General features: G+C 46.7%; 1 protein-coding gene across 1 annotated transcript in view; it reads right to left on the minus strand.

The window, feature by feature from the left end:
• CEMIP2 (cell migration inducing hyaluronidase 2) overlaps positions 1–16,267 on the minus strand; it is a 130,595-nt gene that overhangs the window by 62,825 nt on the left and 51,503 nt on the right. Inside the window, exons 6-8 of the mRNA XM_075317937.1 lie at positions 12,710–12,898; positions 12,328–12,497; positions 594–803 (exon numbers count right to left, since the gene is read on the minus strand). Of these exons, the coding sequence (XP_075174052.1) occupies positions 594–803; positions 12,328–12,497; positions 12,710–12,898 (569 nt within the window). The remainder of the gene's footprint in view (positions 1–593; positions 804–12,327; positions 12,498–12,709; positions 12,899–16,267) is intronic.

The following is a 16,267-nucleotide window of genomic DNA, read 5'->3' on the forward strand; positions in this document are numbered from 1 at the left end:
AAGAATGGCGAAAAAAAACAAAAAAAAAAAAAAAATCGGCCGGTCGTGAAGGGGTTAACATTAAAAAGCACTGTGTAATTACAGCACAATTGATCATTTTGTGTTTCTTACCAGTTAATTCTTCTTTTCCATTAGGTCTATGACATCACATGATGATTAAAAACAGACTAGCTGAATCCTTCTAAGATCTATTTAGAAACAGGAATTCTCTTTTTGCACGAGTCATCACTGCAAAATTCCCTGGCCAGGGGAGGAGCTTGGTTAGGAGTTGAAGAGGGGGATAACTCATGTAGGAAAAAAGTGACTTCCTGTTTCTACATAGAGTTGAGTAGAGATAAAAAGAAGAATTAACTGGGTAAAAGGGCAAAATGAGCAAGTATACGTACACAGTGCCATAGAAAATGATTTTTACAATATATTAAAGAGAATAAAACATTTAGATTGAGTGCTTCTTTAAGAATATTAAGATATACCCCAATCTCTAATAAAGTTTAATAACTTGACAGACGGCATCCAATGGACATTGGTAGTGTAGGAATGAGAAGGCATCCCCTCTAAGCTAATTAGATGCAAATTCCTAGAGGTATACATACCAATAAGCCATTTGTCGCATGGACAGTGACACATCTGGAAAAGCTGTGGTGAATAGATAGGCCTTCCACATAGGTTCCCCGATCATAGCCTCCAGTTTCATCGACATCCCCACATAGGTGAAAGTGCACAGGGTAACTGCCCATTACTTGCTGGCCCATATGCTTCAGCTCAACATTGGACAGATGAACAGAGGTGAAGTTCTGTAAAACCTAGCAAGGAAGGTGGACATTGTTACACAGCAGATTTGTGGGAGTGCTGGAGAGAGGAACTAGATATGTACAGGCAAATGGAAGGAAAAATCATAAATTAAGAAGTCAGTAAAGCTTGGCAGCTCCAAGACCATCATTTACTCAACTGCATTCTTCCTGAATTACCACAAATTCCAGATATAAATTATAAGCAAGTCATAACTAATGAGAGAACAGTAGCCAGACACAATTATAGACTGCTACAATAAAAAGATATTAACTCACCAGGTCAGTCATGAATCATTTTGGCCCAGATTCCATAAACTTAAAAGCAGAGCTCCAGTATTTTAGTTTTTTTTATATTGCACCACTGGAGTGGCTTTAAATACCAGTCCTCTGACCCTCATCATATACTCACCTTCCACTGTTTTAATCTTCTATCGCCGCCACTCCGTTGATTTGTAACCTGCCGGCAGATCTAGTGTTTACTGAGGTATCAGAGGTGGCAAATCAATACAACTCTATGAAAGCCTCATTCTGGCTCGCATAGCCATGCATTGGGAGCTTGTGACACACATTCTGACTTTCGACCAGTTACTGTCCCAAGATAGCGCTGCGGTAATTATATGACAGGGGGCAGGGGACTTAGATTTAAAGCACCAGTCCAGAGGTGAAAAAAACAAACAAACCCCAAAACAAAAACACTAGAGTGGTGCTTTACGATCAGGCTGCCAAAATTTACATTAATGAACGGTCGTCACAGAGGGTACTTAGTTATGCTATATCACACTCCGAGTTATAGCCTTTATCAAATAGATTTCCAGCAGATCTCACATGCAAACTGCATACATAAAAAGAAGATCTTAGACCTGATGAGGTTACAGAACTTATCCGGATCACATGGTATTGCCATTCAGACAAAGATTGCCAAAATATTACAGGGAATCTGTCAGCAGGTTTCTGCTATATAATCTGAGAGAAGCATAATGTAGGGCAAGCAAGACTGATTACAGTGATGGATCACGTATTAGGCTACCTATTGTAGTTTTTTCATAGAATACCCAGCTGAAATATTATAGATATAGATATATAGATAGATAGATATCTCTATCTCTATCTATCTATCTATCTATCTATCTATCTAGAGAGAGATTATCTCTTATCTATCTGATCCATGTTCTTTTGCCTTGTCCATGTATGGTTTGTTCCAGTAGCCCATTTATCATCAGGTTGTCCTGGTTCCTCAACATCTGACGGGAACCTTGTTAATCCTGAGCCGGCAAGACTCTTTGTTCGTGACACTCATGTTTATTGAGGTAGGCATTATAGTGTTAGGGGTCTTGCCTAAGTAGCAGGAATTGTAAACAGTAATAGCTGTACAGCGTATGGGCTAAGGGGTACTTTGTATGTTGCGACATCGCTACTGCGATATCGTTGGGGTCAAATCGAAAGTGACGCACATTCGGCGCCGGTAACGATGTCGCAACGTGTAAAGCCTAGATGCACCGATAAACGATCGCAAAAGCGTCGTAAATCGGTGATCTGTGTAGCGTCGGTCATTTTCATAATGTCGCACCAATAGGAGATACGATGTTGTTCCTTGTTCCTCGTTCCTGCGGCAGCACACAGCCGCAGCAGCGAGGAACATCTCCTTACCTGCCTCCACCGGCAATGCGGAAGGAAGAAGGTGGGCGGGATGTTTTAAATCCACGCTCATCTCCGCCCCTCCGCTTCTATTGGCCGCCTGCCGTGTGACGTTGCTGTGACGCCGCACGACCCGCCCGCTTAGGAAGGAGGCGGGTCGCCGGCCAGTGCAACGTCGCAGGGCAGGCAAGTGTGTGTGAAGCTGCTGTAGCGATAATGTTCGCTACGGCAGCTATCACAAGATATCGCATATGCGACGGGGGCGGGTACTATCGCGCTCGGCATTGCTAGCAATGTCTCAGCGTGCAAAGTACCCCTAAGTAAGTCCCCCTACATCCAGGTGGAATGAAAGGGCTAAAATCCACTGGGACTTCAAAATCCGGACGGATAAGCAAGTGGTAGATAACCAACCAGATATCGTGATAGTAGAGACAAGGATCAGAAGACAGCAATGATAATAAATTGGCAGTGCCTAATGACAGTAACATCAGAAAGAAGGAATATGAGAAACTGGAGAAATACTAGAGCCTTAAAGATCAACTGGAGAAGATGTGGAAGGTGAAGGTAACAGTGATTCCAGTGGGGATAGGAGCACTTGGAGCAGTGACCCCAAGTTGGAAAAATGGCTGCAACAGATTCCAGGAGCAACATCTGAGCTCTCTCTGTCCAGAAAAGCGCAGTGCTGGGAACAACTAAGATCCTGCGCAGAACCCTCAAACTCCCAGGCCTCTGGTAGAGGACCAGAGAATGAGGAAGGACAAATAACCACCCCCAGGGGGTGAGAAGTTAGAAAAAACTAAAAAGTTTAAACTATCTATCTAATCAATCTTATCTATCTCACTCTGTATGGCTGGATAGGATACAGCTCAATTTATGGCAAAAGTAAAGCATCCATTACTCTCTGCAGATACAAGTAGTTTTGAGTTGAACAGAAATTGCAATCCAATATATATATATATATATATATATATATATATATATATATATATATATATATATATATATATATATATATATATATATATATATATATATATATATATATATATATATATATCCGGGTGAGTTGTGCTCTAAGATAGACATAGCTTAAGGTTGTCAAGATGGAAAGGAGAGAAGATGAACATAAGTAAAGTTGGAATATAAATAGAAGGAAGTATGATATGGATAAATTAAAATAAAATAAGCCAATATCCCATCTTATAGGGTATGTTATTCTACTGGTTTTGCAGAGAATTACTTACAGCAAGATGGAATTGCAGCTGTATATTGCTCAGGCCAAAAGACTACTACTCCAGCAGGATACAGCTAAACCCCCACTAGGTGGAGGCAACACAGGTGCAGGTGGAGCCATTCACACTCACTTCCAAATATGGAGGAGGTGATGGCTGGATGGTAAAACTGCACACTGGTGGCTTGCATAGAGCACTGTTCACACTAGCAGACGCACAGTCACAAACCCGCAGCCTATTATTATTATTATTTTTGCTTTTTTGGTTTTGCAGAGAAGTAAAATTTTACTAAGACTTCAAGAATATTACACACAGCATTGCACATAATATTTAGACATAGAGAAGATGGATTACAACATAAGCTGGTTACATCAAAACTGTGGCTTAAACCTTTCGAGTGTCTGCAGGAGATGTATCTAAAACGTCTCGCTAATTTTAAGTTGTTTGTTGCGCTGTCCCCCCCCTTTCTAGTATGTGGTATCTGTTCCAAAACCAGGAATCTCCAATGTGCCATTGTATGACCGGATGCGTGAAAATGATGTGGGATGGGTACAGCACATCCGTCCCACCTAATGTCTGACTTAGGTTGTGAGGTATGATCTCTAACTGACTGTGTAGTTTCTCCCATGTAAATTGTGCCACATGAGTATTTAACAGAAAATAGGACATTCGAATAGCACATTACATCGCCCTTGATAGGGATACCTTTCCCCATATGGTAAATGGTATCCTCCTTTCTATATACATTGCACACAAGGAAAAGTGCCCTTCTTACGAGATTTCGATAATTTTTGTTGGTGCGATTTTTTATCGAGAGCCTTCAATCGGCCCCAATTCATACTGAAGGTTGTGCAGGGATGGTATACGTGTACGGAATGAATGCTCCGAGTCCTATTAGGATCCCGGTATGTGGGACATCGGTATCTGCAGTGATCAAGTACCCTCTGGAGAAACTTATTGTCCATCTCTTCTAGGTCTAGTGTCTTCCTCAGAGATGATTCGGGTGACCCTAGGAAATTGTGACTGCTGGAGGAGGACAACTATTGAAATGTAGTAAATTGTTTAGATCTGTATTTTTCGGACGCAGATTGATGAGTGCCCAGTCTTTACCTTTGATCACCACAGTGTGATCACGGAGCAGTGAACTGCAACTCCATCATTCCTCATTAACTCGTGAGGAACAATGAGCACAACTCCCCTGGGCATGTAACACTTGACCACATAGGGTCCTGTGTGGATCAGCTTATTTCTACAAGCCGTCCGAAGAAGATTTTAATGACCGAAATGTCAATGATTATGACTTTAAAGATGAAAGTAGTTTAGGTTTTAATAGAAGCTGCAATCCAGAAACAGAGTTCCGGATTCTTTACTTTTATTTCATAGAATACCTGTTTTGTGTGATACTGATGTGGCAGATCTCTGTGCCCACAATCAGGAATAGCAGTGTTCAAAGTGTGTTCAAAACACTGCATTGTAGAAGCACAGTGGATGGGATTTTAGAGAAATCTCATGCCCCCTGGGTTTCTTTTCACCGCAGTGTAAACTGACAGGCAGCATGGCTTTCATGTCAGTTTATGCATGAGGAGAGGCGACTGTTCACCACAGGGAGAACACAGTGAAAGTCCGCAGCGCCCCGAACCCGGATGGTGGGCACGAGCAGCTGTATTCTCCTGCGATCAACTCTCACGTCTCTGCAGGAGGGAAGACATGCTGCATCCAGGACGCAGAGTGTGTGGATCGTGGGCACGTACCCTTAAGCGGGGTTTATACAGTGCGACATCGCTAGCATCAGCTAGCAATGTCGAGCGCGATAGCCCCCGTCCCCGTCGTACGTGCGATATTGTGTGATCGCTGCCATAGCAAACATTATCGCTACGGCAGTGTCACACGCACATACCTGTGCAGCGACATCGCTGTGACGGCCGAACAATACCTCCCTCAAGGGGCAGGTGCGTTCGGCGTCATAGCGACGTCACTAAGTGGCCGGCCAATAGAAGCGGAGGGGCGGAGATGAGCGGGACATAACATCCCGCCCACCTTCTTCCTTCCGCATTGCTGGTAGAGGCAGGTAAAGAGATGTTCGTCGCTCCTGCGGTGGCACACACAGCGATGTGTGCTGCCGCAGAAACGAGGAACAACATCGCTAATAAGCAAATAACGATTTTTTGATTCAGGACGACCTCTCCGTGGCGAACGATTTTGGCCACTTTTGCGATCGACTAAGGTCGCTTGTACGTGTCACATGCTGCGATGTCGTTAACGTCGTCGGATGTGCATCACAAACACCGTGACCCCGACGATAATACGTTAACGATATCGTAGCGTGTAAACCCCGCTTTAGTCTTCTGCTCTGTGAATAACCCGCCTTCACTTGTGACTGGAAGCTTGCTGTGTACACTGTATTGTAAGCAAGCTGCTAATCAGTGGTGGTGGTTATACAGATTAGCCAATGTATGTAAAGTGCTATGGAATTAACAGCGCTATATAAATGAATAAAATTATTATTATTATTAGCCCGACTGCTCTGCACAGATGTAGTCAGGCAGTGATAATCTCCAGCTGGTAAAACACTGATTCTATTGAAAACAGCCTAATAAGTGACATAGCCCTAGAATCAGGCTCTCATGCCCTATACTATTCTGCTCTCAGAATAAATAGCAAAAACCTGCCGACAGATTCCCTTAAAATTAGCCGTCTAACAGTGCATGTTCATTTTTTGTGGACCTTTATCCAGATGGAGAGTGCCGTCAAGAACGTTGAGGTTTGTGTGCAGAACAAAGGATCAGTTTATCTAACAAAAAAAGAGAATTTTGTTACTTACCGTAAATTCTTTTTCTTATAGTTCCGTCATGGGAGACCCAGACCATGGGTGTATAGCTACTGCCTCCGGAGGACACACAAAGTTACTACACTCAAAACGTGTAGCTCCTCCCTCCTAGCATATACACCCCCTGCTAGCCAGTCCTAGCCAGTTTAGTGCAAAAGCTGAAGGAGGACATCCACCCACAAGAAGAGGCAGAGTAAAATCCGGAAGAACCGGAACCTCTGTCTACAACAATAACAGCCGGTGAAGACACACGGAACAAGAAACCTGCCAACAGGCAATAGGGAGGGTGCTGGGTCTCCCATGACGGAACTATAAGAAAAAGAATTTACGGTAAGTAACAAAATTCTCTTTTTCTTTATCGTTCCTATGGGAGACCCAGACCATGGGACGTTCAAAAGCAGTCCATGGGTGGGAATAAACAGACAACTGAGAAGCAGGCAAACCCAACTTCACAAATGGGCGACAGACGCCTGAAAGATGCGTCTGCCCAAACCCGCGTCTGCCAAAGCAAGAGCATGCCTTGGATAGAGCTTCGAAAAAGTATGCAGACTAATTCGAGCTGCAGTCTGACAGACCTACTGAGCCGTAGCCTGGCGTGAAAGCCCAAAAGGCACCGACAGGTCTGATCAAATGTGCTCTAATCCCCGGCGGGGAAGGCACTTGAGTACACTTGTAGGCCTCGGAAATGGCCGACCTAAGCCAACGAACCAGGGTCGGCTTAGATGCCGAGAGACCGCTACGCTGACTAGCAGTCAGTACTAGAGAGAGGTGCACCGCCTAATAACGGCGGTGCAAGACACATAGATCCGGGGCGCCCGCACCAGATCCAGGATATGCAACGCTTCCTCAAAGCGATGAACAGGAGCCGGACAAAAGGAAGGCAGGAAAATTGCCCCGGATAAGGTGGAAGCTGTAACCACCTTAGGGAAAAAAGTCCGGAGTCGGACGGAGACCACCTTGTCTTGATGCAAAAGACCAAAAAAAGGGGGTGACTCAGAGAAAGTGCCGCCAGAACTCCCTGGCGGGAAATTATAGCCACTAGAAAGACTACTTTCTGTGAAATATGAAACAAAGAAACCTCCCTAAGAGGCGCAAAGGGGGGTTTCCGGGAACCGGGAGGACCGGATTAAGGTCCTAGGGCTCCATAGGCCGCCGGAAAGGCGGAATGATGTGAGATGCGCCCTTAAAGGAGCGCACTGGAGCCAGCCGGACAATACGCCGCTGGCACATACTGACAGAGCCGAGACCTGTCCCTTAATGAGGGATAGTCCTAGCTGTAGACCGGACTGTGGAAGGGACAGGAAGGTCGGCAAGGCTAAAAAGGTCCAAGGACACTTTGGAGCTCGAGTCATAGCGGAGAGGACTTCAGGAAGGATACCAGAAGTCGCCAAGATCCAGGACTCAATAGCTACGCCGTCAATCTGAGAATCCAGAATTCTGACGGAAAAAACGGACCTTTTGAGAAAAGGTCTGGACGGTCCGGAAGATGCCATGGCAACCTAACGGACAAAAGGAGCAGGTCAGGGTACCAAGCCTGCCTGGGTCAGTCTGGAGTAAGAGAATGACCCGACGGCCCCCTTTACTGATCTTGCGCAGGACTCTGGGCAAGAGGTAGAGACGAAGCTGGGATCAAACATGAGCCAGTGTGTCTACCGCAAAACCTGAGGATTGTGGACCACGGTTGGACAGCTGAAATAGTCTGCCTCGCAGTTTTGACATCTAGGATGTGGGCTGCGGATACGGTGGACTAGGAGTCCCTTGTCCACTGAAGAATGTTGAGGCGCCAAGATTGCCAGGCGGCTGAGTGTCCCGCCCTGGAAGTCGATGTAGGAAAACGCTGTCACGTTTTCCGACTGGACTCGAATGTGCCTAGCCGCCAACAGATGGTGAAGGCGTAGAGAGCTAGAAAAAGAGCTCTGATTTCCAGCCTATTGATCCAGAGGGCTGATGCGGACAGAGTCCAAGCGCCCTGCGCTCCACGGTGGAGATATACTGCTCCCAAGGCGGAAAGACCAGCACCCTGGTGAGGATCACCCGGGACGGGGCCAGGAAGGAGCGTCCCTGAGACAGAGTGGCCGAAACCACCACTGAAAACGAGCCCCTGGTCAGTGGCAAAGCCACCACCCCGTGGAAGGAGGGAGTTCGCGTGTACAGCGGAAAACATCCAGTCTCAGAGGACGCAGGAGAAACTGGGCAAGGAATCGCTTCCATTGACGCCACCGTCTGACCAGCACCAGTATTTGGTGTCTGATAGAACGACGTCGACCGCCAGCGGAGGGACTACTGATCGACTAAGAGCAGCTTCACAAGAGCCGACAGAGTCTCGAATTGCGTCCCTGAGAACCTCTGGTTCGAAGTCAGAGTGGACTTGAACAGAATGACAAGCCACCCGAATAGGTTAGAGTGGCGAGAGTAAGCGAAGTACTCTGCTAAGAGTCTGCACTGGATGAAGCCCCGAGAAGAAGGCCGTCCAGGGCAAACGATCACTGCCAATCCCTAGGGGTGCAGGACCTTAATCACAGCAGCCCCAATGAGAATACTCGAGGGGCCGTGGCTAACCCCAAGGGAAGAGCCACGAATTGGACCACTCCGATGGCAAAACGTAGTCAACGCTGGTGTGAAACTGCGATTGACCCCTGCCGAAAAGCATCTCTGATGCCGATGGCTGCTAGGGAATCTCCTTGGGTTCTTGATTGATCCGGTGAAAAAAAAAACACACGGAACAAGACCGAGGCTCCATGTGAAAATGCCACACCTGACCATGCTGAAAAAGCTAAAGATCTAGGTCGGAAGGCACCGCCCTCTTCGGGGACTAGAAATAGATTTGAACAAAAATCTCAGAACCGTTCCCAGTCGAGAACCGGTACAATTACTCCATTGGCCTGCAAGAAATGCCACGGCCTGTGAGAAGGCGGCGGCCTTGGAGCCGGGAGGTGACAGAAAAAAATCTGTTTGGCGGGTGGACAGAAATCCATCCTGTAGCCATGGGAGATATGATCCCGCCCCCACTGAACGGAGACGTGGTAGAACCATACGTCGCCAAGTGGAGAGAGCCTGCCACCGACCAAGGAGGTGGTTGGCGTGGCTAGATAGCTCGGAGGAAGCTGACTCCGTGGTAGCATCTCCTGCGGTCTTTTGAAGACGCAGCTTCAAGCTATTTGATTCTATGAACCAAGGTCGAGCTAGAGGACGATCAGATGGAGGAACGCCACCAAAACCTCAACTGATTCCTGTCCTGGACAGGTTCCCTGGTTTAGGTTTGTGGCAAGGAAGAACTCTCCCCGCCAAGAGCTTCCTGAATTTCATCCAGTTGGTTCCGAAGAGACTGGTCCCACCAAAGGGGAGCCCAGCAAGGAACCCCTATAGAGGCATCTGCTTTCCATTACCGAAGCCACAGGAGCCTGCGGATAGCGAGGAAAGTAGCCAAGACCACCGCCGTGCGGTGTCCAGTATGGCAGACCTGGCATAGGATGAAAAGACTGAAGTCTGGAAGTTCAGGCAACCGTTTTGGGCATAGAGTCCCTGTGAGGGAATGCATCTCCTCCAGACAAGCAGAGAAGGTACAAAAGAACCGCACTGCCGTAAAGCTGAGGAGAACGAAGCTGCTGCCGCCCCAATACCGACTTGGCCCAAGGACAACCGGGCGGACCGCAAAACCTTAAGTGAGGAGCTATCAGCCACTGACATAACGGTCCGGGCTGAGCCACCTGAGGTGACTGAGCCCACTTCTTGACCACCATTGGTGGACAGGGGAAACACAGTCCTCAGAATCACGCTTCATGGGAAGCGACTGTCAGAGCGGACCCTGGGCTTGGTCACAGGGGCCTGAAAACTGGAGTGGTTAAGGAACACACTTTGTGTTCTCCTAGGTAAGGTAACTCCGGCGGATTGGGGTCCAGTACAAAATTAATGTACCGTGGGAGCCCTATAGAGGTGCCGTCAGCCACTGATACAACTATCCGGGCTGAAAGTCTGGACACTGGAAGGGCCACGTTTGGCGAATGAGTACACTCCTTGACCACCTCTGATGGGAGGGGGAAACAGGCCGCAGAACCCCGCTTTGGGGTCTGCAGGACAGGCTGTGAGCTTGGACGCAGCAGGCTGAAAACTGGAGTGGTTAAAGAACACACTCCTCGTCCTGTTAAAGGCATACTGATGCCTTTCTGCCAGCGGGAAATACTCCCCTGATACGGGCGGATGGAGGTCCAGTACAAGTATAATGGACGCAATCCAATCATTCGGCTCTGCGTCACGTACGGACGGATCAATGTACATAAAGTAGCGTCCGAGCCCCTGGTAGAGACATCCTCCTCGTCCAGTGAGTCAGCTCGTAATCGGAGCTGCGGGACGGGGAAGGACAGGGGACCCTGCGTCTCCCTGTCAGGAGGACGGGGTCTGAGCCCAGAAGGAGAGTCCTTTGTGAGCTTTATTGAGCGAGCTGAAGCAGAAAACGCCCTGAGAGGGGAGCTGCATGCTCAGCAGATGCCAGGACAGCCGACCCCTGGAAATAGGATTCCCTCAGGGGTCAGCCATCGAAACCGGAGCAGATGGAGGGGCCACTAATTAGCAATCATTCGGCTCTGCCTCCAAGCTGAGGGGCCACCATGGTTATGAGCTCGGTACAGCCGAACGAGACTACCTGCAGTGCATAATAAAAACAACCTGCAGCCCTGCTCTGTGAGACATGCTGCAGAGGTGGGGGCTCTGTCAAGACTGGCCCCCAGCATATATAAACCGATAAAACAAGCAGCTGCACAACCGGAGTTGTGGCTGCCAATCGTTTAAACAGACATGTCTGTGCCCCCTGGTCCCTCAGCCCAGGTCCCCACTTGTCACACTGTGGAATCTCTGTGCCCATGCAGGCACAGAGAACGCTGAGAACATGGCGACCGGAGCGAGGAGAGGGGGCGGGGCCTACTCTGAGAGCGGCAAAAGGATTCTGTCAGTGAGGTAGCCAGGGGAGGGAATCTTTCCTCAATGAGGAGTGTCCCTTCGCTTGTGCTGCACAGCCGCTGGGCGGAGCTACACTGCCTCTCTGCATGACTGACATGCAGAGACAGTGGAAACCGAAACTAGGCCCCAGGCGAAGCCGGGGCCTAGAGTAAAACATGCGGCCGACGTGCAGGCACCATCGGTGCGGTTCTCCAGTGAAAACTGGAGAACCGGCCGGAAATGTTAACACCAAACATAAAACACATTCCCCCAATAAATAAACATAAAGGACCCTTGGAAAGACCACTTTCTGTGGTAATAACGTCTCATATACTTAGCTTGTGAGACGCAGGTTGCCAGGGTCCTGGGGGGTGATATCTCCGTCCAGCAGGGTCCTGCAAAAGGGCTGCGGATGGAGACCGGTCTCCTGCAAAGCAGTGAGAACCGTGTTGGCTCCGACTTCAAGCCAGAGCCCCAGCATGGGATGGTGAAGGAGCGCGGCATGAAAGGGATACAGCCCTGAAATCAACCTTAACAGCAGCCCCGCAGTGGGGTGTGAAGGGACATGCCGGGAGTCCAGACTGGACCCGCTTTTCCTGAAACACAAAGCATGAAACTGGCTAGGACTGGCTAGCAGGGGGTGTATATGCTAGGAGGGAGGAGCTACACGTTTTGAGTGTAGTAACTTTGTGTGTCCTCCGGAGGCAGTAGCTATACACCCATGGTCTGGGTCTCCCATAGGAACGATAAAGAAAGGTGCTTTGCTCCTTTATTACACACACACACGCACACGCACACGCACACACGGACCACTAAGCACTTGATTGAGGTTCAGCTCAGATCTGCTTACAGAATTTTCTGCATGCGATGTGATCACTGCACAAAGTGACCACCCTGTGCGGAAATATACCTTAATGTGTCCTCCAAAGGTATCAAAGTTGAAGAATTTGCATTGGTTGTTTCCATAACAAGTCTCCTCCATTTCTCCTTGGATGACAATGTTCCTTGTAAGGACCCCCACTTCAGCCCGCATATCCAAGCCTTCTGTGATTTCTCCCATATGAAAATACATGGGACTTTCTGAAACCAAAGAAATGATAAATTAAATCTTTAAAATATTTTATACAGACCAAATTAACGTTTTGAAAATAGTTCCCCCCCCCCCCCCCCGAATTGTGTGCATTAACATGTCTGTTGATCCATTGCAAGTGTAATGTTGTGCCGAGTATATTCTAATGTTGGATTACGTGACAGATGCGTGTGTATCAATATAATGCACATCAATAACTCACCTTTCACTTTAACCTGGAACTTGTTACACTCTGGACAAGGAAGGAGAGTAAAGTCTTCTGTCTGATACATGGAGTAGTCCGTGCTTGCAACAACTACTTGATCTCCTGGCTGCCAACCACGCACATCATCCATGAGGTCTAACACAATACCGTCAACAGCTTCAATGTTAAATCCAGAGAAAGCTTTACCTGAAGATACAAAAACAACAACACTAAGAAACAATAACTAAAGATAGAAGATCATAGAGTTCTGTTAAGTATGAGAAACTAGAAGAGAGAACCTATGAAATACAATACAATACTAAAAATACATAGATTGGTAATTAAATAGGCGAGGTAAGCGCATCAAGCCACCAAACCACTGTCCACTGGTGGCTCAAATTATTTTTACCACTTGAGATATATGAACTGAATTTTTGAAGTAGAAACGGTCCAAATGTTCCTCAAACTTGGAGCTTCCACCCAGTTTCTGCTCCGAAAAACCTGCAGAAAAGGTGTGTGTGCCCACGGAATCTAAGAGTAGTCACTCATTTACCTCCTCACCCATGATACTAGCTCTATCCCTTTGTTATTACCTCGGAATCAAGCAAGTAGATCCTCAGAATTAGCACCTTCTGACGGGCAGTGAAAATAGGCTTCAAGAGATTTAGGATTGTTGCTGGATCAAACCAGAATCATCTCAGTCTGACACCAAAGTAGGGTCACTATCCACTCCATCATCCTGAATAGTGGTGAAATAAGGGCAGGCTGACGGATTGGATTGCACTGACCCTGCTTATAGATGTAATCGCTAACAAAGGCTATCCATCTTCAAAGAAGTGATTTTACAAGAGCCAAGGAGCTCATGGGGGTGGAAGTCAAGGCTGATCGTAGTTTGTTTAAATCCCATTAAGGGAAAAGCAGTTCTTGGAAAGGGGCCCAAGTGTTATTATATAGAAGAACAGATTAATCTTCTAATCCAAAGATATACTGCCAACTTGGTGTCATATAAGGAGTTTAGAGCAGCACTAAGACTTAAATCAAGGCCTGCCTGAAGAAATCAAAAGAAATGTCAAGTTCTATTTAGGGCTCAGACATATTATGCATACAAGCGCTGTGTTTTTCATGGGTAGGATTTGTACCTATAATACTGAATGGGCTCTGCAAAATCACGGGGGCATGTCTGATAAAGATAGACAGAGAGAGATCTATCTAAATCACGCCCAAAAATTTGGTGCAACTACACTGCATTCCCCCAGCTGTATTTTTGGAGCACACCAAAAATTTGGTAACATCTTTGCAATGACAGTTCAAGACTGATGCAGAGTAAAGAGACGATGGAGAAGGGGGCGTGGGGGGGGGGGGGGCCTTCAAAATCATGAACAGAACAGGCCATTTTAATGAATTTGGCATCACAAATGGTGACTAATAACAGTACCAGATTCAGAATTTGTTTTAATTTCTCTTTTGGTTTTCTAATTGAGAAGCAGTCTAGATACGAGGTCTAACAGGCCAGGTTTGTTTGCTTTTTTTTTAAAGGGAAAAATTTGCTTCATGATCTATGGTGTCTGGAAGATATCCAATATCTTAACGTAGTAAGACATTCCTATTAAGTATCTAAAGCCTGCTTTTACATGTTGCAATTTCACATACGATATTGTATGCGATTTGCGACGCCCCCATCGTATGTGTGGGACGTTCAATTTGTTGAATGTGCCGCACATACGAGTAACCCCCGTCACACGTACTTACCCGTCCATACGACCTCGATGTGTGCGGCGAACATCCACTTCCTGGAGTGGGAGGGACGTTCGGCGTCACATCGACGTCACGCGGCAGCCGGCCAATAGAAGCGGAGGGGCGGAGATGAGCGGGATGTAAACATCCCGCCCACCTTCTTCCTTCCGCATTGTGGGCCGGGAGCCGCAGGACGCAGGTAAGATCTGTTCATCGTTCCCGGGGTGTCACACACTGCGATGTGTGCTACCCCGGGTACGATGCACAATCTGACGTGCAATTCTAGAGACAGGTACGATGTGTATGCGATGAACGTTTTACCGTTCAATCGCACGTACCTGTCACACACTGCAATGTAACTTACGATGCCGGATGTGCGTCACTTACGACGTTACCCCGCCGACACATTGTAAGATACATTGCAGCGTGTAAAGCGGGCTTTAGGAGGTGCACCAATCCGTTCAGTCTTCGCACAATCCTCAGTATTTTCATGGGAAAAAAATAAGGATAAAGAATGTTCTATATGGATTCTTCCATACCCATATAACTTTTTTTTTTTTTGTTTTTTTTTTTTTCCATTAAACATGAACACTATTGCTTTTAAAACTTTAGAGCCAGGAGGTAGATTCCTGAATGTATTGGAATTATACATCATACCATCTTCACCAGATAAATCAACGAGTGACAACCATTTCATCTTTTTATTATCCTTCATCCTGACTGGAAAAATATAAAAGCCCCCCCCCCCCCCCCCCTCCCCATGCCCTGGAAATGTGTTAGGGCCAAGAGATTTATGGGATTTTCTTTTTGTCCTTAGCATATCCTTTGCTAAAACTTAGGAGTTCTACAGTAAGTAGTTATAAACTTTGCCATTGTGGGCGATTTAGTAATTCCTCCAATATAATGATACAAACACAGGAAAGGAAGAATATTTGTTACGTTTTTTTCCTTGCTCCTGTCAATGCCTCTTGCTCCATCTCCTGAACTGTCAGATGGCGAGAATGAAGAAGCCATTGCTTAAAAGGAAACCTGTCAGCAGGATATACCCTACAGGCCAATGTGCTGCTTGGGTCTTAACTCCAACTTCCTCCATCTCCAGTGTTTGGCCCCTACATTGTCAAAATAAGTACAATTTTATATTGTGGAGTCACATATTAAACCTTCCTGGACTAGTCCAAGGGTTGCGCACCCAGTGTTTTCCAGTCTAGCCTATTTTGGGTATATGCCATGGGTGTGATTGATGCTCTAGCAGGGTCCTCTACACCTCATCCCTGCCAGATTTCTAAATTTAAAGGGGCTGTCCCCCAAAGTTCATATCATCCTCATTCTCCATGATTCTGTGCCAAGATATATAATATATATTATATATACGTGCTATGTACTGTGTAATAGCGATGTCTGACTGTGCAGGGACATGGTCTGATCATATCACATCTTCTGAGCCGGGGAGGACGTAATAAATAGGGATGAGCGAATGTATTTGCCACTATTTGGTATCCGATGGATAATGGGGTGTTCGAGCGATTCGCTATCCGACGGCTAATATGGGATTCGCTCCAATACTTTCATTTTAATTTCAGACTTCCTGGCGCCTGTTTTCCAGCCAATGAACACATCTGATGTTGCTTGCCCTCGCAGTAACGCCCCAGCCATCTTTGTTGTGGTGTTATTGTGATTGGCATGGCCTCACAGCGTCATAGGGGCTATATAAGCCAATGACCATTTTGTGAACACGCAGCAGTGTAGACTGTATTGTGTGCGGGAGAGCGTTCTTAGATCCAACTAATAAATAGTCCTTGTAAGGATTGAACACCATGTCCAGTAGCTCCATAAATCGCTTTT

The sequence above is a fragment of the Anomaloglossus baeobatrachus genome, chromosome 1 (assembly GCF_048569485.1).
Source record: "Anomaloglossus baeobatrachus isolate aAnoBae1 chromosome 1, aAnoBae1.hap1, whole genome shotgun sequence".
NCBI lineage: Eukaryota > Metazoa > Chordata > Amphibia > Anura > Aromobatidae > Anomaloglossus > Anomaloglossus baeobatrachus.